The sequence below is a fragment of the Macrosteles quadrilineatus genome, unplaced genomic scaffold (genome assembly GCF_028750875.1).
Source record: "Macrosteles quadrilineatus isolate MER2022 unplaced genomic scaffold, UCM_ALF_1.0 Scaffold_2__2_contigs__length_208266976, whole genome shotgun sequence".
NCBI classification, from domain to species: Eukaryota; Metazoa; Arthropoda; class Insecta; order Hemiptera; family Cicadellidae; genus Macrosteles; species Macrosteles quadrilineatus.
Window position 1 is genome coordinate 70,129,108 of NW_026542595.1, and position 27,895 is coordinate 70,157,002.

At 34.0% G+C, this 27,895-nt stretch overlaps 2 protein-coding genes across 5 annotated transcripts in view; one reads left to right on the forward strand and one right to left on the reverse strand.

Moving 5' to 3' along the window:
- Positions 1-6,074, reverse strand: part of LOC128985555 (probable dolichyl pyrophosphate Glc1Man9GlcNAc2 alpha-1,3-glucosyltransferase) — a 76,107-nt gene extending 70,033 nt beyond the window's left edge. Inside the window, exon 1 of the mRNA XM_054405154.1 lies at positions 5,801-6,074. Within this exon, the coding sequence (XP_054261129.1) occupies positions 5,801-5,859 (59 nt within the window). The 5' untranslated portion in view covers positions 5,860-6,074. The remainder of the gene's footprint in view (positions 1-5,800) is intronic.
- Positions 6,075-11,404: 5,330 nt separating this feature from the next.
- Positions 11,405-27,830, forward strand: LOC128985563 (26S proteasome complex subunit SEM1-like). Of its 4 annotated transcripts, none has more exons than XM_054405169.1 (4): positions 11,405-11,650; positions 12,566-12,706; positions 23,516-23,612; positions 27,561-27,830. In XM_054405169.1, exons 2-4 carry the CDS (start codon positions 12,574-12,576, stop codon positions 27,652-27,654), a joined length of 324 nt encoding a protein of 107 aa, XP_054261144.1. In that variant the 5' UTR covers positions 11,405-11,650; positions 12,566-12,573; the 3' UTR covers positions 27,655-27,830. The 4 variants fall into 4 exon arrangements, with proteins under 4 accessions (XP_054261144.1, XP_054261142.1, XP_054261143.1 ...); XM_054405167.1 differs by having other exon boundaries at positions 11,405-11,646; XM_054405168.1 differs by having other exon boundaries at positions 11,405-11,646; positions 12,620-12,706.
- The last annotated feature ends 65 nt before the right edge of the window (positions 27,831-27,895 follow it).

Here is a 27,895-nt window from a genome sequence, read left to right on the forward strand (position 1 = left end):
AATATTTTTGGACAGTAAATAACTCTTCAGCAGCTGTTTGAAATCATCCAAGATGGCCGCTAGCCTCCAAGGACTCTTAAAGCACCAGATTTGTTAACTAGTGAACAGTAGGATGTTCTCACTGACTGTTATTACGTGGTATTAGAAGGTTTTCATGCTATGACTAAAAAAAATTTGGCAGACAACGGCCGATGTCTAACTGATCTGAATTTGTTAAAGAGATTAAAAGCACAGGTTATGGCAGCACTGGTAAAATTTTAGTTTTGGATTAACTAAGTATTAAAAAAAAAAAAAAAAATGTCTTTAGGTTAAGCGTATAATGTGTGATCATGGACACCACTTAGGAATGTAGTAGTTAAAGTGAAGAAGTCACTGCCATTTAACCGCAAGAAAAAAAACAGCAGTAATCCGGCAATTTTTGAGAGATGAGAAATTAATCCACTCAGCCATAGAACAACGAAACACCATACCCAGAACAAGGTTTAGTGAGGATATAAAACAACAAGTTTTAAAATGGTTTGATAGTGATATCAGCTGGCAAGCCCAAGGGAAAAGGGACTATGTAAAAATATAAGACCCTGAATCCAAAATGAAAATTCAGAAACACGTAGACGAAGCCAGAGTATTGTTTCAAGAAAATTATAATGTATCTGTTTCCTGTTCTAAGTTTTTTGAATTGCGACCGAAACATGTTCTACCAGTAGCTAACACACCACACAATGTCTGTGTGTGTGTGTCAAACATGCCAATTTTTCTTTATTGGTAGAGGGGTTAAAGATTGCTGCTAGTTTGAAATTTAATTTAACCATCGCAGTTTGTTAAATTCAGTATGCTGCAATACGAAGAGCGAGAGTTGCATGACAAATAGTTGTGAGAATTGCACTTAAGACATCAAAACTGTTTTGAAAGATATTTTTGATTACTCAGCAATGACAAAGTGGAAAGCTTGGCAGAAAAATTAAGGAAAATACCAGGTGGTAGAAAAAACAACCCTCGTTACAAACAGTTGTAAAATAAATTAATGAGCTGTTACAAACTTTTAAATTTCATTGCTTGGTTTAAAAGGTGCAATCAGCACACTTTGATGATGTTAAGTTAAACAAGTGTACCGGTACAGCTGTAAACTTTTCTCTAACGCCTCAAGATGAGTTCCAGAGTGCACATTGGGGCCATAAACAAGTTAGGCCTACTTTATTCACAGCTTGTAAGTATTTGGTACGAGAATGGAGTCAAGTACTATGTTGTAATAAGTGATGTTTTGACTCATTATATAAGGAATCAAGTTGGGTTTTTTTTTTAACTGTTGTTAGCCATTTCAAGGAATTTTATTATGAAGAGTTGAGAAACTTGTTAATATTCTCAGATAACTGTTCTGCTCAATTTAAGAGCAAATTCACTATTTCAAACATCTGTTTCCTTGCCAACAATTTGAATGTGGTGAATGTTGAGTGGAGCTCATTTAAACCTAAAATCGGCGGCCAACTCAAGCGACAGATCTGGATTAAGATCAAATCCCGCTCTGTGATCATAAACACAGCACAAGAGTTTTTTTATGCCTGTGTTTAATCTGTGAATCAGTCCAAGTTTGACCCAAAACAAGACGTAGCAGACTGGAAAAATGCCACAACAATGGGAGAACAACACAACAACACAATTTTAGCAGGATGTTCATGAACTACAGTAGTCTCTTCAACTACAGTAGTCTCTTCACAATTGAGATATGACAAAATAACTTAATTTTTCATTTGTTGATTAATTTGTAAAAGGTTGCTGATTAAGGTTATAAACAAACTTCTACTCCTGATTAAGGCAACCCCTATGTAACTGCAAGTCTTAAAATAGATCATCAATAATATTTGAAAACAATATTAATATTTTTATAGTGAAAATGTAACATCCAGCACATTGGCACATACAGATTGGCTGGCCTCTGGATTACTTAAGTATAATTGCTAATTGTAAGGGTTTTACCATAGATAAAACATGTGTTGCTAAGTCTATGATTTTACCTTTGCAATCCTAGCCTAATATTTTTGACCCATTATTAAATTCAAACCTGAAGGTTCATCCTCAGTCGGAGACTAGGTCAGCCATAAACTATACAGGTTTGTAAAAACCCATCAGGTGGATACCGGTACTACCTTTGACTATTGATGCAACAACACTACCGACTATGAAATTGCTAAGGTTAGCCATCAAAACCAGTATGAAAAATTGTCAAAGTTTGAGGTTGGCACTTGCCGATGGACAGCCAATCCGCGTAAGAGAGGAATTTGAGGAAAAAGTAATTTTTAATATTAGAATCAAACTAATTATGCATTACTATGAGGTACAAGTTAAATTCAACAAATAAAAAGAGTAAATTTGAATATTTTTATTTTTACTGCTTTTTTGATGATTTGAAGTTGCTATACTGAAGACCCAGATTACTCTTTGTAAAAATGCTGAAGTTTTGAGTTCTCTGGTGGAGGCACCATAGTTCACTACCACATTAGACTGTGACCAGTTTGCAGTTGAGGTTATGCTCAAGTGACAACACCAAAATGAATGATCAGGCAAGATTCTTTATGAGTTTTTTAAAAAGTCCTAGAAAAGATGGTCGCATGTAACATCCGTTACACAAAAACATGAAAAAGTTATTTTTTTATATGAATGGTCTAAAGAAAAATAATGAAAGTTTCTAAAAGTAAGGTTAAGGTCTGCACATGTTGGTCTATACCCTAATGTTTACATATTTATGTAAAAATACAATTTTATAAGAGGTTTAAATCTTGTGACATCCGTTACGTAACGGATGTTACAAGCCTTAAATAGGTGTTTCTGACTGCACTTACTAAGATTTTGTTTTAAATTCTTTGGCTGTTGTTTAACATAACCTCTAATTGTCTATGCTGCAACACAGACAGTGAAGGTTGCATGACAAATGTTTGTGAGAATTGTAAGACTGATGTGAAGACTATTCTAAATGAAAATACTGACTACTCCGTAACTGTAAAGTGGAAATCATGGCGGAAAGAGGATGGAAAGTATCAAGTCATGGAAAATTCAACGCCTCTTCACGATGTAGGCTACTCGACAAAATAAATGAGACATTACCTGCTTTTAAGTTTCACTGTTTTGTAAAAAATGTCCAATCTGAACATTGATAAAGGGTCAGCAGTAATACAGATTGATTACGCAGAAAACTTTGCCCTAACATCTCAAGATGAGATACAAAGTGCCCATTGGTGCCATGCTCATGTAACACTGTTTACCGCATGTATTTGGTATGAACATGGAGTAAAATCGTACGTTGTCGTTAGTGATGACATGTCACATTCAAAGGAATGTAGCTGGGTTTTCTTAAAGGCGGTTGTTGATGATTTTAAGCAGTTTGAGTACGAAGAACTTAAAACCCTCTCAGTTTTCTCTGACAATTGCTCAGCCCAATTCAAGAGCAAGTGTACAGTGTCCAATATCTGTTACCTGGCTTCTGATTTGAACTTAACAGATGTTCAGTGGAGCTCTTTTGCAGCTGGACATGGCAAGGGTGCAGTAGATGCTATTGGTGGCCAGCTGAAGCGAAACATTTGGATACAAGTTAAGTCGAAATCAGTGATCTTAAATACACCACAAGACTTTTTCAATGCATGTCAGACATATTGCACCTTGGTTACAACCCTGTTTGTCTCAAAAGAAGATGTTGATGCAACCGGTGACAAGTTACTCAAAAAAAGATGGGAACAATCTGTTGAGATAATTGGAATACGAAAATACCATCATTTCCAGAAGCTAGATGATGATCATGTACTAGCTGCAGTAACGTGCAGATCACCCATGCAAAAACATCAAGTCATCAAGGCTGAAAAATCAAAACAGAAGAAGACTCGTGTGAGATATTGTGATGTATATTCAACCGATTCAGAGGACGATTACAGTAGTATTGGGGGATTGGAAGAGCGACAAGAAGATGAGAGTGAAGTTGTAGAAACTTTGATTGACCAAGATGAGTTGGTAGAAGAAAGTCAAATTATCCCTGACAAATATTTTCTGGTAAAATACCACACTCACAGGAACAATATGTTTTATGCAGCCGTTTGCCAATCAGCTGTTACCGATGATGGGGAAGTTAGTGTCTTATTTCTGACCAGCCATGGAAAAAACGGACGAGTCTTTAAAGTTGGTGAAGAAGGAGAGAAATACATTGGTGTGGAGAAAGTAGTAAAAATTTTAGCCAAAATAATAGCAGCAGGAAATAGGCTTTACTATGAGTTTACTCGACCTCTTCCAGTGACGTAATTAAATACAGCTAGTAAACAAGACCACTGCGAACAGTTAAGTTCAATTTATTCAAATAATTATATTCATAACTGGTAAATAGTTTTAAGTAATTGTGAGTGTCAGTTCTATGTAAAACAAATCCAATGGTAAAACAATATTTTTAAATAAACAATTTAGTAACCTACTTTGTGTTAACTTATTACCAGCTGCTGCATTTGAACGTATTCTATTTATATAAGAACAATTAATGGTTTAAGGCTGTAATATGTGATAAATGTTAACAATAAATAAGTAATAATTTGCATATCTGACAAAAGAATTATGAATTTCATGTAAAAAGTTTAGTTTTGAAAGAACTAGCCAAATGTGAATAAAGTGTAACATCCGTTACAAAATAAGAGTAACATCCGTTACACTAGTAAATAATTATTTTAAAATTGCCTGATAATGTTTATTAAAACAAATAAGTGCAAATAAATACTATACTTACTTCAGTAAGCCTACATAATAGCATTTTTCATTTAAAATTTGTAGATGAACTGAATTTTCAATGGAATGACATGATTATTTAGGCAGGTTCACAATTGTGTAACATCCGTTACGCGACAAAATAATTTTGTATTCGTTTATTCATCAATGAAACATACCCAAACTTACCCTCCATATTAAGACCAACCTTATTTACCAACCAAAAGTCTTAAAATGGATAATTAATAATATTTAAAGTCAATATTAACATTTAATTAGTGAAAATGTAACATCCGTTACATACGGATTGGCTGTGGAGTGGAAATGTAAGCCTTTTTTAAACATTCTAAAACTATTAAGGCCTACTTGCACATATTTTATATGCATTCTTAAGGCTAAATATAACAAAGGAAGGTTCAAATAACAAGATATGATAGTATATAGGTCCAAAAGAGTGATAAGCCGTGGTTACACTAGCCCCCTGGTTACTCTTACCCCACTTCACCCTATTGATGATTTTCAATCGATAGGTCTATATCGATATTAACGAATTGATACCTATCAGCTGACAACTATGATTAGGCCTAGTAAATATTGATCAGTATAAAAAAAAATATTGAAATGAAACTGTTCCAAAACAACCTAACAAAACTTGCTGTAACATTTAAAAATTCTGTTTAATATTCACCACATGCCTTTTCTAAGTTATAATCAAACGGAATTTTTAAAATGGTACGGTACAGCAAGTTTGGTTGGTTATGTTAGGTTAGCTTAATCCATAGATTTTAGCCTAAACAAGATCAGTTGTCATTTTGTAATGGATCGTAAAGGGAAACAAAAATATCGATATAAGTTATCGATTAAAAATCGTCGATAATAATGAATGTTCCCTTTAACAGGAAAGTAACCTAAAAAGTCTAGGCCTGCCTGTAAAAATGGGCCTGACAACAATGGTTTCTTTGAGCTTAAAATCTTTACAAAATTATGTTAAATTAACTTATATAGGCCTAGGCTAGGTAGGCCTGCCTTAAGTTAGAATTAGGCTAGACTGTAGAAATTAATGTTAACTCACTATGCAGGTATGAGAAGCAATTTTATACATGATACCATAAACACCAATGTCCAAAACATTTTAATTGAACTAGGCCAAAGCCTAGATTTCCAAACGTTACAAATTATTACAGTAATCTAGGATTTTGAGCTGTAAGAAGTCATGACTACTACACAGACACGAACTTAACAATTTAACCTAACTGTTGGATTGCAAGTAAACTGCAACTTGCCAAGGATGCAAATAAGCAAATTAAATAGCTACAGCTTAGCTTTAGCATACGTGCAAGCGTGTATACCGCATGAACGCATGGCGATGGCGCAAAAAAGGCGCATTCATTCAACGAATCTATAATACACACAGAGACAAACACATCACAACCACAACAGACAGACAACGAGACAAGAGACCAAGAGACGGGTCTGACTTAGGGGAGGTACGAATGAGGCATTAGTTCAAAATTCCTCCGTGAACAGCGCTGTAGTAGAGAGCACTTTGGCAATGAAGGTTTACTAATACTAATCGCAAAAATCGTTCTGTTCATAAAATAAAATTATAAATGCCTCAAATTCAATTTTATAATTTTTAAAATATAAAATTAAACTATCATAACCTAACCGAACTAACCAAACTTGCTGATAATTAAATAATATAACAAATGTTTAGTTATGAAAAAAATTCTGTTTATTAAATAAAACTAGAAATTGCTAAATTAAAATTTTATAATGACTTATAATAAAATTAAACTGTCATAACCGAACCAAACCAACCAAACTTGCTGACAATGAAAATATCTTGGACAAAAAGTTAGTACTACCAGCGGGATTCGAACCCGGGACCTTCAGCATATCAGGCCGGCACGCTGACCACTAGACCACCGAGGCCGATGGCCACTGACCGTATTGGTTCGGTAATGGCGTTCCTTCAGCTAATAAGAAGTCCACAGCTGTCATCGTAGCCTCTTCTGTACCTCCCCTGAGTAAATACCCCAAGAGACCAAGAGACAAAGACCAAAAAAGACGAACATCCAATGACGCCAATGACAACATAGAATAGAATAAAGGGGTGGGTTCCATAATATCGACAACCGTAGAAATTGATCGAAACTGAATTATTCCCAGTTTGTCGACACTGGAATATTCCCACTTAACCGACATCCCAAATAACCGACGTCGCAAATGATCGACACCACAAATTGTCGACATCCCATATTGTCGACAATGAAATAGTTTCACTATGTCGACACTGAAATAGTCCCAGTATATCGACAAGCTCCCGTTCTTCGGAGCTTCTCTTGAAAAGGAGTTGTTCTAATTCATCGTTCAGTTCCTCAACTCACGAGTCGTAATATTTAACAGCTGTTTCAATTAAACAAGTTGGTTCTGTTCTATGATGTTCAATAACATTAGAGTTACAAGGATTACCAACAGGGTGCAGCACTATTATTTTTTTTAAATTTATGACTACAGCCAATTTACAACCAAAAGGTGAGTGAGCGTAGCGAACGAACTTCAACCTGGAAGCGAGTTAGCGTAGCGAACGAGCTAACCTGAAGGCAAGTGGGCGGAGCGAACGAGCTCCAACCTAAAGGTGATTGAGCGTAGCGAACGAACTTCAACCAGGACGTGATTGAGCCATGCGAACGAGCTAACTTGTGAAGTTAAACGGGGCAAAGCCCGCGGGTACAGCTAGTATTAAAATATGTTAAACAATATTCCTTTCGATTAAAACCAAAATAAAAAAAGTTACATAATGCTCCTTTTCGTATGTAAACACTTTTATTTTCTTGACATTTGAAATAAAAACAAAAATAATATGACATTTAAAGTCGCAGTTGGGCCATGGCTAATCATTAATTCTGTAGCACTTAAATAGTTTACAAGCTGCTGGGGTGGCGGGCAGGTTGACTATCCAGACTATGTGTAGCGTGTAGCTAAATTACATACGATTGGTAGCGGGGACACTTTTTTAATTAATGGTTCCTGTGAGCACACTTTTAGCACAGTTTTTTGGCATGGTTTAGAGATCTGTAGCTGAAATGGGCGGGCTGGGTCATTTTATTACCCTTACCATTTAGGGGTTATTTGTTTAGTAACGGGGGTGGCACAAATTTTTTTATTAATGACTCCTGTGAGCACACTTTCAGCACAGTTTTTTGGTATGGTTTATAGATCTGTAGCTGAAATGGGCGGGCTGGGTCATTTTAATACCCTTACCATTTAGGGGATGTTTGTTTAGTAACGGGGGCGGCACACTTTATTTTAATAATGAATCCTGTGAGCACACTTTCAGCACAGTTTTTTGGCATGGTTTATAGATCTGTAGCTGAAATGGGCGGGCTGGGTCATTTTATTATACCCTTACCATTTAGGGGTTATTAGTATAGTAACGGGGGCGGCACACTTTTTTTTATTAATGATTCCTGTGAGCACACTTTTAGCACAGTTTTTTGGCATGGTTTATAGATCTGTAGCTGAAATGGGCGGGCTGGGTCATTTTATTATACCCTTACCATTTAGGGGTTATTTGTATAGTAACGGGGGCGGCACACTTTTTTTTATTAATGATTCCTGTGAGCACACTTTTAGCACAGTTTTTTGGCATGGTTTATAGATCTGTAGCTGAAATGGGCGGGCTGGGTCATTTTATTATACCCTTACCATTTAGGGGTTATTAGTATAGTAACGGGGGCGGCACACTTTTTTTTATTAATGATTCCTGTGAGCACACTTTTAGCACAGTTTTTTGGTATGGTTTATAGATCTGTAGCTGAAATGGGCGGGCTGGGTCATTTTATTACCCTTACCATTTAGGGGTTGTTTGTATAGTAACGGGGGCGGCACACTTTTTTTTATTAATGATTCCTGTGAGCACACTTTCAGCACAGTTTTTTGGTATGGTTTATAGATCTGTAGCTAAAATGGGCGGGCTGGGTCATTTTATTATACCCTTACCATTTAGGGGTTATTAGTATAGTAACGGGGGCGGCACACTTTTTTTTATTAATGATTCCTGTGAGCACACTTTTAGCACAGTTTTTTGGTATGGTTTATAGATCTGTAGCTGAAATGGGCGGGCTGGGTCATTTTATTACCCTTACCATTTAGGGGTTGTTTGTATAGTAACGGGGGCGGCACACTTTTTTTTATTAATGATTCCTGTGAGCACACTTTCAGCACAGTTTTTTGGTATGGTTTATAGATCTGTAGCTAAAATGGGCGGGCCAGTCGTGATTCTGGCCCGCCCAAATACAATTGATTATATCATAATTATTATAAGAGCACACTTTTTTTTAATAGCAGTTATAAAGAGCACACTTTTAGCACACTTTTTTGTATACATTAAAAAAAAGTGTGCTGGAATGGGCGGGCCAGCTTCACGTCACTCATGGCTTCTTATGACACCCGCCTCACGCAAACATGGCGGCTGGCGACACCATCGATATATAACTGGGCGACACGCATCTTTGACATTCAGTGCTACCTCCAGTTAGAATTATAGCTCAGTGCAATAACTAGATTTTTCAAAGAACTAGACCACGAACAATAGTATTAAGTCTTGGTTTCGGTAATTCTTATAAATAAACCTGGACAAATATAGCTACAAACATAATCTTTTTAATTTTTAGTGTAATAATTATGCAAAAATTACTTGTTTCCATGACAAATATACATAACTCATTTAAATTTATATAAACTATTTTTAACACAATATATACGATTGATATTTTATATTATATAGGTTAGTGTTCGAAACCCTGTTTTCTATCCTGATTCATGTGAAACAACAACAGGCTAATAGATTATATAAACTTATTTGACAAAAAACGCGTGAAAAAATCAAGTTATTTAAGAATTTTTATATTATTTTGAGAATATCTTTTAAACCAATGCATATACGGAAGAAATGAATATGACCATTCTTGTAGAGAATTTCATCATCTTTCTTTTTATGATTTACATTTTTTCCGTAAGATGCACGGTGTTCAGTGATAAGTAAAAAACTAAAAAATTGGGTCTTTCCCCCCCCTCCCCCCGCTGAAACAGCAGGGCCAGGGGCGGGGACTTTTGGTATTTTTATCTTCTAACTACCCCGAACTTATTCCCACAGAACAAAATTTCCCTCTCTCCATGTCCTCTACAATCCCTTTATTGACTGGACTAATGGGGCACAACAGGAGCAGGGGCAGACCAAGGCAGACACTCAAGGCCCCCAGACACTAGACAGATGACGAGATGACAGAACGACAGAACAGTAAACAACTCTTTTGCTTCAATTGTATGAGAGTCGTTCATTTGAGATCAGTTCAATTTTATGGTTTGTTTGTGCATGCGCAATAGGCTAGTCCAATTCCTGCCCTGAAACGCTCGCATCGATCGCACAGTACTAGTGATGGGATAACCGAATGGTTTCCATGACCGAATAATCAATCAGTTATTTTTTGCGTCAATCGGTTATTTTTAGTTGAATGAATCACCGAATCAATTTTAGTCATTATTCACTATCACAAACCACAACTAATTTTTATCCTATGGGAAACTGAATGACATTTAGTCTTTCAGCGTCAATCGGTGATTTTTAGTCGAACGAATCGCCGAATAAATTTTAGTTACCTGATGATGTGACAAACTAAATCAATGATTAAATCAACTAAATAACTAAATCACCGAATCGCACGGTAAGACTAATTTAACCGAACCAGGATAAAATAACCGAATTAGTCTATTCAGCATCAATAACCGATTGATTCGGTTATTTTCATTCGGTGATTCCCACCACTACACAGTACGCACACTGCACACTCACACTGCCAGTAGTGAAAACTTACTATCGATAGTCACACTATCGATAGTTTTCGATAGTTTTTTAAAAACTATCGATACTATCGATAGTACTATCGATAGTCACTCAAATGGAATTTTAATGCATATAATATTGTATATATCCTGCCTGCATGAGTTTAAACAATGGTTTCTACCTAGTCGAAGATAAAGCTGTATCAGATTATTAATTTTAACAATTTATGAGTGACGCCCTGGAGCCCCCTTTATGTTTTTTTTTCCAAAATATTACAACATTTGTATAAAATAACAATAAGTTTTTTTTTAAGGGTTACAACAATAAAAAAAGAAAAATTCTCTTACTATTTTTTTTTGTTATTCACTACAAAAATATTTTTTTACTCACATAGCATAAATAATATATATATATATATATATATATTTTTTATGACAATCTAAAACCATAGATCAATGGAAAATACCGTATACCGGTGTCTACTATGTATGCTAAAACCCACGAGGCAAATGTACCCATAAGTCCGGTAGTGAATTAGCAAATGCCCCCGCTTTCAAATGTTTGAGAAGGTAGCCTACTTGTCTACCGAGCTTTTCTACAATGAATTAAAAAAAAATAGTCTATAATATTAACTATAGGTATGCATTAACAGACACACAATGAAATGTAAGAGTACCAGATAATGATTTCTTTACTTAATTTAACGTAAAAAAAACTATCGATAGTCTCATCGATGGTATAATACTATCGACCCACTATCGATATTTTCAAACTATCGATACTATCGATAGTACTATCGATAGTAAGTTTTCACTAACTGCCAGTGCCAGTTGCCAGTCAGACGAGTCAGATCAGATGGCCGATAAGAGCTAGGTTTAAGTGGTTTAAAGCTTTCACTTGATGAAACACCATGAAATAATTTCGTGGATTGTTGTCAATCGTTGTAACTTGCCGATTAATTATTGTCAATAATTCGAAAATGAGTGACAGTAAAAATGATGAAGAAAAACCTAAATCTGATTTGAGTTTTTTAGAAGAAGATAAGGAATTTGAAGAATTTCCCGCTGAAAGTATGTAAGTTAAACTTAACATTTTTACTAACAGCCTATGCCTAGCTCTCATTCTCTTATCGAATCTAATACACAATTAACATAATAGAATAACGTGCTAAATAATAGAATAACATCATTTTAAAAACCATGAATTCTATGATATAGTAAACTTAGGCCTTTTTTTCAATCTGCAGTATTTTTCAGTGTTTTAGTGAATTTCCTTATACTTAGGGAAGATGCCTAGCAAATACCATGCATTAGGTGGCACTGAAAGGCCTAGGTCCGGGACCAATTTCTTTTAATTTTGTTGTCCCCAGAGGCCAAAAATGGTACAGTTTCTTAACTGGGCTATGCTAATATCGATTGAAAATATAATTTAATAATTAATATTTTTACTAAGTTAACTTAGATCAATTATAACTGTCATAACCTAACCTAACTAACCAAACTTGCTGATAGTGAAAAAATGGAATGAAGGTTTACTAAGCTTAATTGAATTGATAGTTACAATTGGTATTAGCATAGCCCAGTTAAGAAACTGTAGGCCTACCTGCCTAAAACACCATCCGTTCAAAATGTTATAGTTATAATATGTAATTAAACATACAGGATAAAAGTCCCTTCCCCCCTAAGTCAGAATGACAGAATGTTTGGTAATTCAGTTATTTAGTCTAGCTTAGGTGTTTCCAAACAAATTTTTAATTTTTTGTTATCTTGCTATGCTGAATACTTTTTTACCTCCTGAATTCAAGTTATACCATTAGTTTTCACAGCTAATGGATATGTATTACTGAAGATACGGTATCACTGCTAAAATGTGCAATGTTTGAATAAACAGGGTGTAAGACAAACCACATTTTCAAGTGGAATCACAATAGCCTATTGGCCTATTATAAGTCAATCCTCATAAGAAATTTGCTAAATTGGGTTTATGTAGGTAGAAAAATGGTGCTGTTCTTTCATAACCTAACCGAACCAAACTTCTATTCAGAAAACTCCGTTGATGTCACTAAAGGAAGGTCAGGGTGGTTGGTCAGGCTTTATGTGAATCCGTACCACTGTATTAAAACCTTTGGAGGTAGGTACACATTTCAAAATATTATTTTGAAGTGTTTTTACAGGGTTTTAATTGTCTAAAATCTTTATCAAAATCGTCGTAGTTGATGTGAACAACCTACAGATTGTGCTGATCTAAATTACTAATTTCTGCCAAATACACAATCTTTTTAACCAAGTCAAACTTAGGGGAAGACTTATGATGAGTTACAGCAAATGTTATGACCCATCAACCTGGTCAGCAAAAAAGAGGTATAAAATATAATTTTAGACACAGCGTGACTACACTGAAAAAGAAGATCATCACTTTAACACCTAATGTTTAGTTTTTCCCCCTTTCAAAGTCTCTGTATTTAATTAAAAATTGTATTTCGTTGTTACCATACAAATACTAGGTACTTGTCTGTTAAATTGTTGTCAGGCCCGCAGAGAGAAATCTCGGGCCCCTGGGCAATCGTTGCCGCGGGCCCACTCCACTCCCCCATCCTACATCCCAACTACATTTTAGACCAGGCCCGGCCCGGGCCCGGGCCCCTTGTAGGCCCGGGCCCCTGGGCAATGCCCCCGCTGGCCCCCCCTCTCGGCGGGCCTGATTGTTGTCTTTGCATTTAACTATAGGTTTGTCGTCTCTCTAGTCAATTTGATTTTATATTAGTCTATATATTTATCTTTCTCAGTTGTTATTGGTTGTTAGCTTGTGGGTTTGTTGTTATTGTTTCATATTGTTTATATTATTATGGTATTTATTTATTGTTGTTGTTCTAAATTATTTATTTATTAGTATACCTTTTGTTATTTTGTCAGTTTTTGTTTTGTTCGACTAGGTCTGTCATTGTTACTGTTGTTTGTTATTAGATCATTATTATATTGTTGATTTTATTTCTAGCCTATAAGCACAAAATTTGTTATTATCAATTAAGCCATCCTGAGTTTAATGTTTTGATTTGTATAGCTGTAAAATGGAGATGTCCGTTGGAAATAAATAAATAAACTAAAAAAAATAAAATAAAAAAAGTAAGTAAGTAAGTAAGTAAGTAAGTAATAAAAAAATAAGTGCATTCTGTGACTGGCTCACACAACTACATTCTTTTTTAATAAAAAATTGGCTACAGTTGGTCCATATGGATGGGAAGTCTACTTTAGTATCCAATAGTCAATGGTACCAGTACAACTTTCCATAGTGTAATATTGTTTTATTTGTCGTGCTATTGCCCCACAAAGTTTATCTATGTGGAACTTAATACCACTCCACCACTCCACCTGTCATCGCTTGTTTAGTTTAATAAATACCCCCGCTGCAGCAAACCTGCCGACTAAGCGAATTTCCATGTGTCTGAATCGATTTTCAATTAAATCAATTTAAATAACATTACTGTAGGTTTAACAAGTACCTACTTAGTAGGTTTTACTGTTGCAGTACTAATAAAGTGTGTTTTTTCTTAAAATATTATATATAATAGTTTAGTATAAAAACAATTTTCCAAATTTGATCTAAATACACCCATAAACAAGCAAACTACAACATTTTACAATATTCTCCATAAGAATAACAAAGGAATTTTTAATTTACAATTATTTTAATTTCCTCCGTTACCAATTACCGAACAAATACACTTTGATATACTAAATTTTTGTGGTTTTTAAGCTCTACAAAATGGTTTGGAAAGAAATTGCTAAATTTTATGTTTTTTGGGTCAGAAATGGGAGAAACCAATTTTTACCCCATAAAACCCCCCCATGAACCCTTTGAAAGAACTTTTTTTAAGCTCTTTAAAAAGGTTAAAAGAAAAATTAAGAAATTTTATGTTTTAAGGGTCAAAAATGAGAAAAACCAATTTTTAACCCATAAAACCCTGTTCCCATGGGCCATGGGCCGATCATGCTGGTTCACGAACTCACGAAGAGACGGAAGAAAATCATAAACCTAAGTATATGTTGATATGCACATAAAATTAAAGGTCCTTATTTGTAAAATACAATGCCACAAAATTTCAGCTCAAAAGAACAACTGAGTAAAAAAATGGCAGTAGTCCAAAGATTAAATACCCCCGCCGCAGCAAACCTGCAGACTAAGCAAATTTCCGTTAGCCTGATTGGATTTACACTAAAATGCCTCCTTAAAAATATCACATTTATTCCTTACTAGCTGTTGTACCCGTGTTTTGCAACGGGAAGAGGACACAAAATAGAAACATTTTAATCTTTACATCTGTTGCTATAATAGTTACACATCCCCCAACGCTTTTAGAAACAAAATTCAACTTTTATGGCCAGCTAATAGAAATGTTTAAGTTATGACTTTAATCTGGTAAGCAGTGGATACCACCATTTCATCTCCCTTAGTAACATATCTTTTTATTTATTATTGACATTTTAAATTTCAATTTTGAAGTTACTACTAATTATTAAATTTATATGAACATTTTTTTAAATGTCACTCTTCTTTAACCTATATTAAATCACAAATCCTTCCATCTTCAGTTTCTTCACTCACAATAAATCATTAGCACAAACTAAGTCAGCTGTTATAAACTTTAGAAATATTGCTATGCCTTTTCAATACAGTCTTTTAAATATTAAAGAAACTATATCTATAGGCACTATAAAAAATGTTAAACAAATAATTTAGCATTAAAGACAGCAGACAAAACTAATATGATTATCAAAGCATCAATGCCTAAACAATTTAACAGCAAATACAGTGTATATGTTTCATTGCATCTCTGATTCTACTCTACAAAAATATCAACAAACAACTTAATATACAAACCAGTTCTTTTATGTAATCAGTTCCATCTCCATTGGCTTTACATTTTCACACTTACTATAAAGTAAACATAGTAACAGATATTTCATTGATTTTAGAAACAAAAGAACACTTTGTACTGCTTAGTTTTATGATATTTTCCTTGGTTTAATTTAATCAGTGGTGTGGCAAAACACAAATAATAAATGTATCAAATAAAGTAAATGTGAACTGAAAGCTATGTTAAGATAAAATAAGAGTATTTTGTATTACCATTTGATAATTAATAATTATAGTTACATACAACAGATTTAAAAAAAAATCAACACAGTACAATTTAGTTATTGATGATATTCTTTAGTTTAATTTATGCATAGGTTTAGCAGAACACAATAACTTAATTTACCTAAATATACATATAAAAAACAATGTGATGTGCAAGTTATGTTAAGTTAATCTAACACATGTTAAGGAGTTGGAGTTAGAATTTATTTAAAGTAGCCTCCAAATTCATATAAAATATCTATACATTGTAATTTTCATACTGTTTCCATCAAATCACATTAATAACATTATTTTCATAACTTAGACGCTTAAAAAAAATCCAAAGCAGAGCCGGAGTTGATACAGCAACGGTTATAGAATCTTTTTTCATATAATCATTGACATAGTTTTAGAATAAATAATCCATGATAAAAGGTTAGATTAAAATAAACCTACCTCATAGTTATGGAAAATATTATATTTAATTTCTTTGTATCAGCTGTCTGAAATTGTGAAATATGCAGTTTAGCAGTTCTTCTTGTTTACATTTAAATGACAAAGCAAATGTAAACAAACATTGTTAAGTGTTCTCATCTGCAGCCATGGAGACTAATCAATATTTACTTTTAAAATCTTCACCTCACAACCTTTAAAGCCAAAGGGGCGAAGCCTACGGTCAGTATCGAAATGTGAATAGTCCTATAATGGTCCTCGGTATGGTAACTATATTTTTGTAAAATTTTAGTCCAGTTTGTACAGTAGCTTTTGCACCTATTAGTAATACACATACAGACAGACACCATTAGATTTTTATATAATAGTATAGATTTATTTATTTATTTACAGATGGAAAACTCCATTTTCATATACTGTACATACAATGATGGCAAGACGATACATTCAGACTTACTTAATACATGTCATACATAACAAACATGAAGATGACCTGACTAAAAAACCCTAATAAATAAGAATGTATCAGAAATATATCAATATCTATATAAATAAAATTACAGTTTTGTCTGTACATTGCTTAGAATCATGCAGTTTTTGGTTATTTTTACGTTTCATAGCCTAAGAAAGCCGAAACGAGTCTTATCTCAATTTCTGTCTGTTTGTCCATTCTGTGGTTCCGTCTGTAACGCCAAAATGTCATTTTACGCGGCCTACTCCTAGAAAACTAGAGTACCGATCAAGGTTCTAATCACTTTTCTGTATTTACTGGATTGATGAGAGTGTCTTTGGCTTTAAAAACATGGCCTCGCTTCTTGGATAACAAAATAACGAACCATCAAAAACCCAATTTTGTTTAATTTTTGTCAAATTTTCTCCCAATGTTTACTATTAAATTTTATGAAATAACGATCATCTGTTTGGATTAGTTCTCACTTCTAGCTGTCACTGATATGTTTACATTAAAAGTTGTTTATAAATACCGCAACCATTTCGATCAAGTTTTGTTATCACATCCAAACCAAGTGAGACCGGTCTAATTATTCGCAAGTGCAATGATTGTTCTTGAGTTTTGATAACCGGGGAAAATACAGTGAATCAGTGTTGTATTAGTGCTGGGAAACTTATATGTTCTTAATCATCGTCACCAATAGCTTACAAAAAAGGTTTCCACTCATTGACGGGACGGCGCTTCAATGACAGTTGTGTAAAGTACAAAATAAAAAATCACAACTGCAGTGGGTGATCGTGGATGTTGCTGCGATCTTGGAAGATCTTTCTGATTTCGCTGTGATCGTAACAGAGGTTTAACTTACAGATGTAGCTAAACTCGCTTTTCCAATGTGTCACTTTTGGTTTCTACTTACTAACATTTCGACAAAGATATCGGTACTTTTCCTACTTAGGAAGTAAAATTGCAATCGTCCAAAACCCCAGATTTGTGCATTTTTGTCACATTTCCTCCGAATGTTTGCTATGTATAGGTATGTACCGATTATCGTTTAGAGATTACGTAATCTTTCAAACAAGAAACCTTTGTTTGGGTAAAGGTGGTTTCTTCAAACTGTTAACATTAAAAGTTGCTTACAAATAATGCTTTTAATGGGAAATAACTTAAAAATTTAAAGATTTTCGAAAACTTAAAAAAATTTAAAATTAAGGGAGATTAATATCTTCGGTACCTACTGCACCTACGGTACCTACTGCAGTGAAAGTTTTTTTGAGCAAACCATAGTGAGTTTTTAAAGCTTTACGTTATTAACTTTATATGTTACATGTTTTGTGGCCTGTGTATTTATTTATTTATATATTTGCCAATCAAACCATTTTTGACTTGATTGCCCATTTGAGATCCGCTTTGCGGCATCGTTTTTAGATCTACACGAATTGTGATGTACGTATTAACCTATGCTTACCTTTAAGGATTTAAACTCTATGGGCTGTCCCCACAGAGCAGAGAATAAAAATAGAGGCGGCACTGGCCGTATGGAGTGAAGCGAGCCTCTCTCCACAAGATGGCAACCGCCCCCCACCACTCCTCTGCCTAGTACCCTCTAGCACAGAAAACATACTACTATAACCCAGAATGCCAACCGCATAGTAAAAAGCGTTAAGTACTTTGAGAGAGCTTTGCCTGTCAATCCGTAGGCAGCGCCACCAGCGTTGCTGTGCACTCAGCATAGCAACGCTAGTGGCGCTGCCTACGAATTGACAGGCAAGGCTCTCTCAAAGTACTTAACGCTTTTTACCAGCAGTTGGCATTCTGGGTTTAAGTAGTATTTTTTCTGTGCCTCTAGTTCCAAGCGTCGTGCTGCGGTTCTGTATGTCTTCGCTTGTTACACTCACGAAAAACAAATTGATGAAAAGTAAAAGTGATTTTTGTAAAAAATCTATTTTTTCTGGTGTAGGGAGTTATAGAAAAAAAAGAGTAGGCCTTGGTTATTGTATATTATTATTGTATTGTAATATAGGTATTGTTTATTTTTTTCTTTTGGGTAAATTAAGTAGGCCTATGATATTGTTTGTGAATATTATTTTTCCTCGAATCAATTTAACTACAAAGTACTTACAGCCTATGCCCATATACAATTTAAAAAAAAGCTTACGCTGGTTGCTTAATGGCTGCAAAGTGGTGTTGGAGTTTAAGACATTACATCCACACACCCTTACAATACTTTAGTGTTCAGCAGAAAAAATCAATTAAAAATAGTGTTAATGTTGTGGGGAAAGGCTAAAAATTAAGTAAATATATGTCTTAAGTTATTTTTACCCCAGATAGTGCAAAATAAAATTATTGTCATGGCTAAATACTGGTGGTGGAAGGTAAACACCAACTTTCTCTAATGTCAGGCCTTGCCCGCTATTTATTGCTATAGCAAAATGCTAATTTAAGGGGGCTAGCCTAGCTAAAAACGCACGTTTATAGAAAACATTTTGCTGTGAATAAACTTTTTGACCTAGGATTTTGAATTTTTCAGGACATTTTAAGCACAAATTTGGGCATATAATCATGTAAAATATTTTGAAAAATGTTGATGAGTTTGGGAGTTATGATAAAAAAATTAAATTTTATATTTGTAAAAGCCTAGGTAACCATTTTACACATTGTGTTTTTTTTTTATTTAATTTACACAAATAAATTTGGTATGGTTCTTTTCTTTATGCCTAGGGCTATAGCCTGAACTAAAAATATGTTTATATAATTGAAATTGGTTAATTGGCTTAAAATTTTAGATTATAAAAAAATATTTTATTTTATTTTTTTGTTAAATTTATATATTTTGTCACTTAAACCAAACCTACTGCTATAATTCTAGTTCAGGTCATAGGTACTGATGGTATAAACATCCTGTAAAAATTTGGTGATGATATCTCAACTGGCTTAGAAGATATCATGTAAATAGTAAGAAAAAAACACTAGTTTTGGACACTTGCCCCAAGTCGCGGACAAGTATCGGATAACTAACAATAAGGCATGTGCACTGATAAATGTTTTTGGTCATATCTCAACTAAAACAATAGATATCTTTATAATTCTGGTACCAAACAGTTCAGAAAGAACTCACAAAATAAAAAAATATATTTTTAAAAAATTGAAAAATTTGAAATTTTTTGCTAGGCTAGCCCCCTTAAGAAATCAAACTTTCATAATTATATTTAGAAAACCTACATGGATGAAGCTTTCCATTGACCTTTTCATTAATGAAATTGGTCTAGTATAACTGCAGGTTTAATTGCACAAAGTTAAAAAAATATCTCTACCTGTTAATGATAGATAGTATGAGTGATTAGTTTTTACAAAATAAAAGAGATGAAAAACAATTGATGGTTTATTAACATGGTTGAGAACAAAACTGATAAAAAGTAAACAAAAAAGTAAAATAAATCATAACAATTAATAACATATGATTTCATCCTCAAATGGCAGGCAGTTGATAGTATACATAGTACTTCTAACATACTCCCCCCCAAATTGCAACAGGGAACTGGGCAATTTTATTCTGTGACAGGAAGAGAGCACAATTTTGCTATTGGTCTTTTGAGTATTCCAGTAGCTGTCTTCAGTGTTACCACGCGAATGAGATTGTCAAGCCCAGGATGAACTTCTATGACCTTTGCTAAAGGCCATTTTGATGGAGGATATTGTTCGTCAATAATAAGGACTACTGATCCTACTTTAAGTTGTGTGTTTGGAAATCTCCATTTATAAATTGTCTGCAGTTGCTGAAGATATTCCTTTGACCATCTTTTCCAGAAACTTTGTAACATTTGCTGCAACAACTGCCATCTTGAAAGTCTATTTGTTGGTACTTCCTTGAGGTCTGGTTCTGGTATTGTAGATAGTGATGAACCAACAAGAAAATGTGCAGGAGTCAATGTAGATAGGTCATCAGGATCATCAGTCAATTTACAGAGAGGTCTCGAATTCAAAACCGCTTCGATTTGTGTGAGAATGGTAGTGAATTCTTCGTATGTTAGTTGAGTATTACCAACAATTCGTTTTAGGTGATATTTCACTGACTTAACTCCTGCTTCCCAGTAACCACCGAAGTGAGGAGCAGATGGAGGGTTAAATTTCCACAATGTTCCATCTTTAGTTAGAAGATCTCTTAGTTTGGTACTTGTCGTTGTTGAAGCCGTGAATAGACGTTTTAGTTCTGCATCAGCACCGATAATTGTAGTACCACAATCACTGGACAGAGTGGAAGAAATTCCACGGCGAGCTGTGAATCTCTTATATGCTGCAATGAATGCTTCTGCAGAGTAATCGGTGACTAATTCGAGGTGGAGTGCAGATGTTGACGAGCAGATGAATACTACAATATATCCCTTGTATGTTTTTGCTGCTTTACCTCGCCAAGTCTTGATAACGAATGGACCTGCGTAGTCCACACCAGAGTGGAGAAATGGTCGTGAAGGGGTGACTCGAGATGTAGGAAGCTGTCCCATAAGTTGCTGAGCTCGTTCAGCTCTGTATCGAGCACAAGTGACACACCGTAGTAGTTCTTTCTTAATAGCTGGGCGACCACCGAGAATCCAAAAACGTTGTCTAATGGTTGATAATGTAATGCTTGTACTACCATGTAGTGTACGAAGGTGGGAATCAGATATTATTAATTTTGAAAGATTAGAATCTTTTGGGAGGAGAAGTGGGTGTTTTGAGCCATACTCAAGAGTGGATTGGTTGAGTCTACCTCCAACTCTGATAAGTTTATTTTGATCAAGTTATAAACATTAATTAGTTTTTAAGAGATGAAAAACAATTGATGGTTTATTAACATGGTTGAGAACAAAACTGATAAAAAGTAAACAAAAAAGTAAAATAAATCATAACAATTAATAACATATGATTTCATCCTCAAATGGCAGGCAGTTGATAGTATACATAGTACTTCTAACACTACCCAAAGTATTTTGTCACCACTATAAATTTGAAGATTGCTTAGCAGTTTTGCAAATAACTTTCAATGGCGAGGAAATTATCCAAAGTAGAAGTAAATATTCTGAAAGAGAATGAAACTTCCTACAATTTCCTTTTATGCATTTCTTGAAAATAATCAATAAAGGAAGTCAAAATTTGTATCCAAATAAAAAATTTTAAAAACCTCGTTTTCAATGTACCTATTTGTTATAGTAAAAAGGTTGTATTTAATTTTCACCATAAATCCTATCAAAAACAAACTTAGACTATTGCTGAAGTACACTACACGGGACAGGAGGACGGGACTGGTAAGCGCAGCACAGCAGCCACGGCGCGCCATGTCTGTAGTTTCATGCTAACTTTTCCCTATTTTCAAAAAATAATATCAGCTGACTGAACAGCCATAGAAAAAAAGTTTTTAGACAAAAATTTTTGTTCATTTCGTAATGTAAAACTTTCTGGCTGGTCGAAGTTTCCTGACCAATAAATAATAAACTCCCTCACAGGTCACATTTTTCATTTCACATTTCACAATATTAAAATTGTTCTTGTACATTTTTTGTTGAAATAAGTATGACTAGTGTACATGTTGCCCGAATTCAAGCAATTGCAAAGTATTACAGAAGATATTTCAAAACTAATAACAGTCATATCTAGGCTACAATGAGTTTAAAAGAGTCAACTTAAAGATTACCGGTGTGCAACTCAGACCATGCTTATCTTCGTTATTGATAAACCTAAAGCATTCCGGCCGGTTTTCTTCTTCTCAAAATGCCTCGCTGTACAGGCAACACGAACACAGGTCATTGATAGAGGGCCAATTGAGAACGAAAAGTTGTTTTGGGGTAGTGTTAGGGGGCATTTGTAACCTAATAGTTGAGATTGTCCAGGGTCCAGTGCTGACTGTGATGAGTTAAGCCTATTACGCGCCACTGTTCTGTAGCTGCGGTCGTTATCACTACGACTCCTGTCTATGTTTCGTTGTCGTCGCGTCGGATGCATTTAAAAGAAAAAAAAAACAACAAATAAACAAATTATAGCTACACAGAACAACGATAAATGCACAAATTTAAGTTACAATCATGCTAACACGATCCGTCATAGCGACACAAAACAACGATAAATACACAAATTTAAGATACAACCATACTAACACTATCCGTCTTATGGTTTCCGGGGTTATGTTTACACACACTCAAATAGTAAATAAATGTACTCAATGCGTTTCATTGAATTGAAAAATAAATAACAGCAATGAAATTGTACAGCTGATCAAAATGTAAACAATTATTTTCTTCATAAGGATAACATGGGAACTTTCAAATCCACTGTGGCAGAGCCCAAGAGACTTTTTCAAAAATGTAAGGCCAGTTTGCAAATCTACGCGACACGCTCTTTCCAATGAGACGTCAATGGATAAAATCGGTTAAGAAATGGCGGAGGAGTTCAACCGACAAAGTTTCATGTAGCGTATTAATTATATAGATTATTGTTACAGTAATAAATTAGTTTGATACCATATTAATCCTAGGTTTATATTCTAACAGAATACCAAAATTCAATTTTTACTTTACATTAAGTGCACAAAAACACAGTGGGAATGACGCCCGAAGCGGTCTCAACTGTGTTCCGAGCCTCACTCTCTCCTCAAGATGGCGGAAATCGGCTTCACTACTGGTATAGTTGTAGATATAGGAGTGGTGATTCTATTTTTTCCCCTGCTCTGTGGCTGTCCCCCATATAGGTTATATCCAATTACCATGTACACAAAAAAGTTGCTTACTATTACCACTTCCCCGTAATGACATGCCAAATTTGGTTGTGATAACTCTTTTAGTTTTTATTTAAGATATAATGTCGTCCTAAGACTTAATTATCACCCTGTATATCACCTAGCAAAGCTATTTAAATTTTACGATAAATGTTTCTTTTGGTATGCTTAACAGATTGGACAGATAAAGATGAAGACGATAAAGATATAAATGTATGGGAAGATAATTGGAATGATGACAATGTAGAAGACGAGTTCAATGATACATTGAGGTTAGTCAACATTTGTCAATTATAGCTGTATAAGCCTATTTGATCATAAAATAATGATACATCCCATATAACTAACAGTTATAAAAGAGCATAAAAACATAGATCACAAGCTTGCAATCTATGTTTTGATAGGTAATAGTAATTGTAGTATGTGTTGGTTCTGTTGAGAGCTTAAAGTAACAAATAACAATTTAAAGGCCGTTGTTTTTATCATGAGAACAACAGCTGCTGCATTTTGATGGTTGAGATCTACAGTAGTCCTAGGTAGATCTACTATATATAGTTGTTATCTCCAACATTCAACACTCATCCTTAACATCAAAATACACTCTCGTATTGGGTGGGCTCGAGCCCCCCCCCCCCCCCCCCATAAGACCCAACCTTTACAACATTTTTTAGATTATGCAGTATAAACATACCGTACAATTTATTAAATCTTGCATATGACCAACAAGTTTAGATAAGAATTGCAACAAATATAATATTTTGTACCTAAGTTTTAACTATTTTCCATGGGAAGCCCATGGGACCCCCTATTTACGAGGAGTAATTCAGTAAACCCCAGACCCTCTAATTGAAAAGTTAGATTTTTAGTCCAACGACACCGTATCAGTGTTATTTTTTTATTTGTTGTGGGTACTTGAGATATTTTTCCCGTGACATAAATGGATCTTGTTGAATTCATATTTTAGTACAGGTAAAATAGGGTTTTATAAACAACAAAATTTGTACATTCATGAAATTTCACCTGTGAGTTACTAATAATATGAGAAATGAAGATCCGATGAGTTCCCAAAATTTTGGGCGTGCTAAGGCCCTTTTTGGGGCCCTTTTTGTTCCGAAGGGCCCTTAATCCTGAATAATTTTGTTTTTACGTTTAAGGTCGTGTGAGGTGTGGTTTTCGATGGTTTTAGTTATTTTAAATCGATTGGGACTAGTTTTATGTGTATTAAACCACTCCGTACAGGGTGTTTAGAAATATTATTACTTTTTACAATATTTAAACATTTATTCATAAAGTGATAAAATTAGTTACTTCCATGCATGCTCCATATAAAAAGGGATTATTGAAAATAACTGTAATTCTTTACTATATAAGAGAGAAGGATCTCAAGGAGTAAGAGAAAATATTAAATACCCCGTCACAGCAAACCTGCAGACTAAGCTAATTTTAATTTGTCCGATTTTCAATTAAATCTAATAGTTTTAATGAAAAAAGGGTCTAATAGTTTAATGAATACTTAGGTTTGCTGCTACAAGGAGGCTAATAAAGTGTGTTTATAGTAAAATCTTAACAGCCTAGTATAAAACAAATACCACTCCATACAGGGTGTTTCAAAATATTATTACTTTTTACGATATTTAAACATTTATTCATAAAGTGAAAAAAATTAGTTACCTCCATGCTCTATATAAAAGGGGATTATTGAAAATAACTGCAATTCTTTACTATATAAGAGGGAAGGATCACAAGGAGTAAGAGAAAATATTAAATACCCCCGTCACAGCAAACCTGCACACCTAGCGAATTTCCGTTTTACTTACATGATTTTCAATTAAATCTAAAATAGCGTTGCGTTTAATGATAACCTAGGTTTGCTGCTACAAGGCGGCTAATAAAGTGTGTTTATAGTAAAATATTAAAAGCCTAGTATAAAACAAATAAATTAAATAAGTTTGATCAAAATATATCTATTAACAATAAAAAAAATCATTTTACACTATTCTACATAAGAATAACATGGGAATTTTAAATTTATAATTTTAGTATTTTTATCCGTAACTAGTATCATACAAAAACACGTTAATATACTAAATTATTTTTTAAGCTATTTAAAATGTTCTAGAGAAAAATTGGGAAACTTTGTGTTTTGAGGGTAAAGTAAATAAGAAAACCCAATTTTTACCCCATAAACCTCGTTCCCATTGTTCAGGACAAAAATGCTTGTGCCGACAATGCTGCTCTGATGTCTTAGTGCTGTCCTGGTCGTCATAACCACGAAAGATAACTGTACTTGGATTGATTGAAAATAAGTTTGAGGAACTTAAGATACAAGTTGCAAACGTCAGTATGTATGAAAGGTGTTTTGCACCACATTGTTCGTGCTTTAAGATTGGTGTTGCCTGTTCTGCAATATGCAAGGTTTTAGGTTTGTAAAGGGGAATCCTGCTTGAACACCAACTTGGACAAAATCAGTAAAGATGGACAAGTTGCTAAGAATAATAAAATTTTTAATGAGTCGTCTGAGAATAATTATTGTGATAATGAAATTGTAAAGAGAGATACTACATAAATTGTAGAAAAATAGCTTTAGTTTAAGTACTTCATTTTAATATGTAATGTAAGGTTATATACAAATGCAATTGTTTTAATTTTTAATAAATGTAAAAAAATAACTTAAATACTACCTTAGAAAAATACATATCAATTTGAAATTGGTCTTAATAGATTTGCATAATAAACACGTTGAAAGATTATTCACACCACCTTAAAAGTTGAAATTTTTGCTTAGTAACCTATGTTATCATGTTATAGTGTGAAACTTCATCCATCCCCTTCATCCCCTTTTAGCGAACATCCCATTTAGGAGATAAGCTATTACCGAAGGTCTCATGATAAAACATAGACCCGAAACCGATTTACGTTTTCATTTTGATGGACCCAGAAGCCTAAAGCACCATCTACTCAAAATAGTATATATGTGTTTATATCCATATATAATATAATATATCCATGTTATATACGTGTCCATAAACATGATAACTCGAGTAATTTAGGTTCAATTTTAACAAAACCGGCATAATCGGTCCATGGAACAGGGTTTTATGTGGTAAAAATATGTAATCTTTGACCCTCAAAAGACAAAGTTTCCCAATTTTTCTCTACAGCATTTTAAAGAGCTCAAAGAAAACAAATAATTTAGTATATTAACGTGTTTTGTAAGTGTGTTAGTTACGAATAAAATTCAAAAATAGTAAATTTAAAATTCCATGTTATTCTTAAGGAGAATAGTGTAAAATGATTTTGTTTGTTTGTTTATAGATATGTCTTAGTAAAACTTGTCAAATTTATTTGTTTTATACTAGGCTATTAAGATGTTACTATAAACACACTTTATTAGCCTCCTTGTAGCAGCAAACCTAAGTATTCATTAAACTATTAGACCTCATTTCATTAAACTATTAGATTTAATTGAAAATCGGGCAAATTAAAATTCGCTTAGTCTGCAGGTTTGCTGTGACGGGGGTATTTAATATTTTCTCTTACTCCTTGAGATCCTTCCCTCTTATATAGTAAACAATTAGTTATTTTCAATAATCCCCTTTTATATAGAGCATGCATGGAGGTAACTAATTTTATCACTTTATGAATAAATGTTTAAATATCGTAAAAAGTAATAATATTTCTAAACACCCTGTACGGAGTGGTTTAATACACATAAAACTAGTCCCAATCGATTTAAAATAACTAAAACCATCGAAAACCACACCTCACACGACCTTAAACGTAAAAACAAAATTATTCAGGATTAAGGGCCCTTCGGAACAAAAAGGGCCTTAGCACGCCCAAAATTTTGGGGACTCATCGGATCTTCATTTTTCATATTATTAGTAACTCACAGGTGAAATTTCATGAATGTACAAATTTTGTTGTTTATATGGAGTGTTTTTGTATTATTTTACCTGTACTATTTGTCCACAGTTGTCAAACAAACTCTTCACCTGAGTTTGTTTTCCAAACAGCTGATTCCTCAATAGTTTGAAATACAGCTTTTTTCTAATTTAAATACTGCTGATTTACTTTGCCCACTACTTTGCTCACTCTGAATGATAGCTGAACTAAAAATAAAATAGACCTAGCCTATCAGAGAATGAACATTTTGCTACAACAGTGCTACAATAGTTATTTGTGTAACTAGTGTACAAGGCATATCAACTTTTTTCCAGGGCGGAGATAAAGGAGCGAAATGCCAAGCTGGAGTTGGAGGAGCAAAATGCCAAGCCGGATTTGGAGGAGCACAATGCCAAGCCGCAGAAGTAGCTGCTGGATTTTGAAATTACTGTTTGATAATCAATATTTTTGGTTTCTATAATTCATCCAATGATCTTATAATAAAGATTTTTTATTGTTTGCCCTTAAGTAATTCTCAGTTTCAAAAAAACCATTGTTTGTAATTTTTATTTTTTAAGAAATATGTAAAGAAATTTGTCTAAGAATTTGTTGTGTTATTTTCCTTATTGATCCTATAGTTTTGAACAAAATATTTTTTCTTCCAGCTATG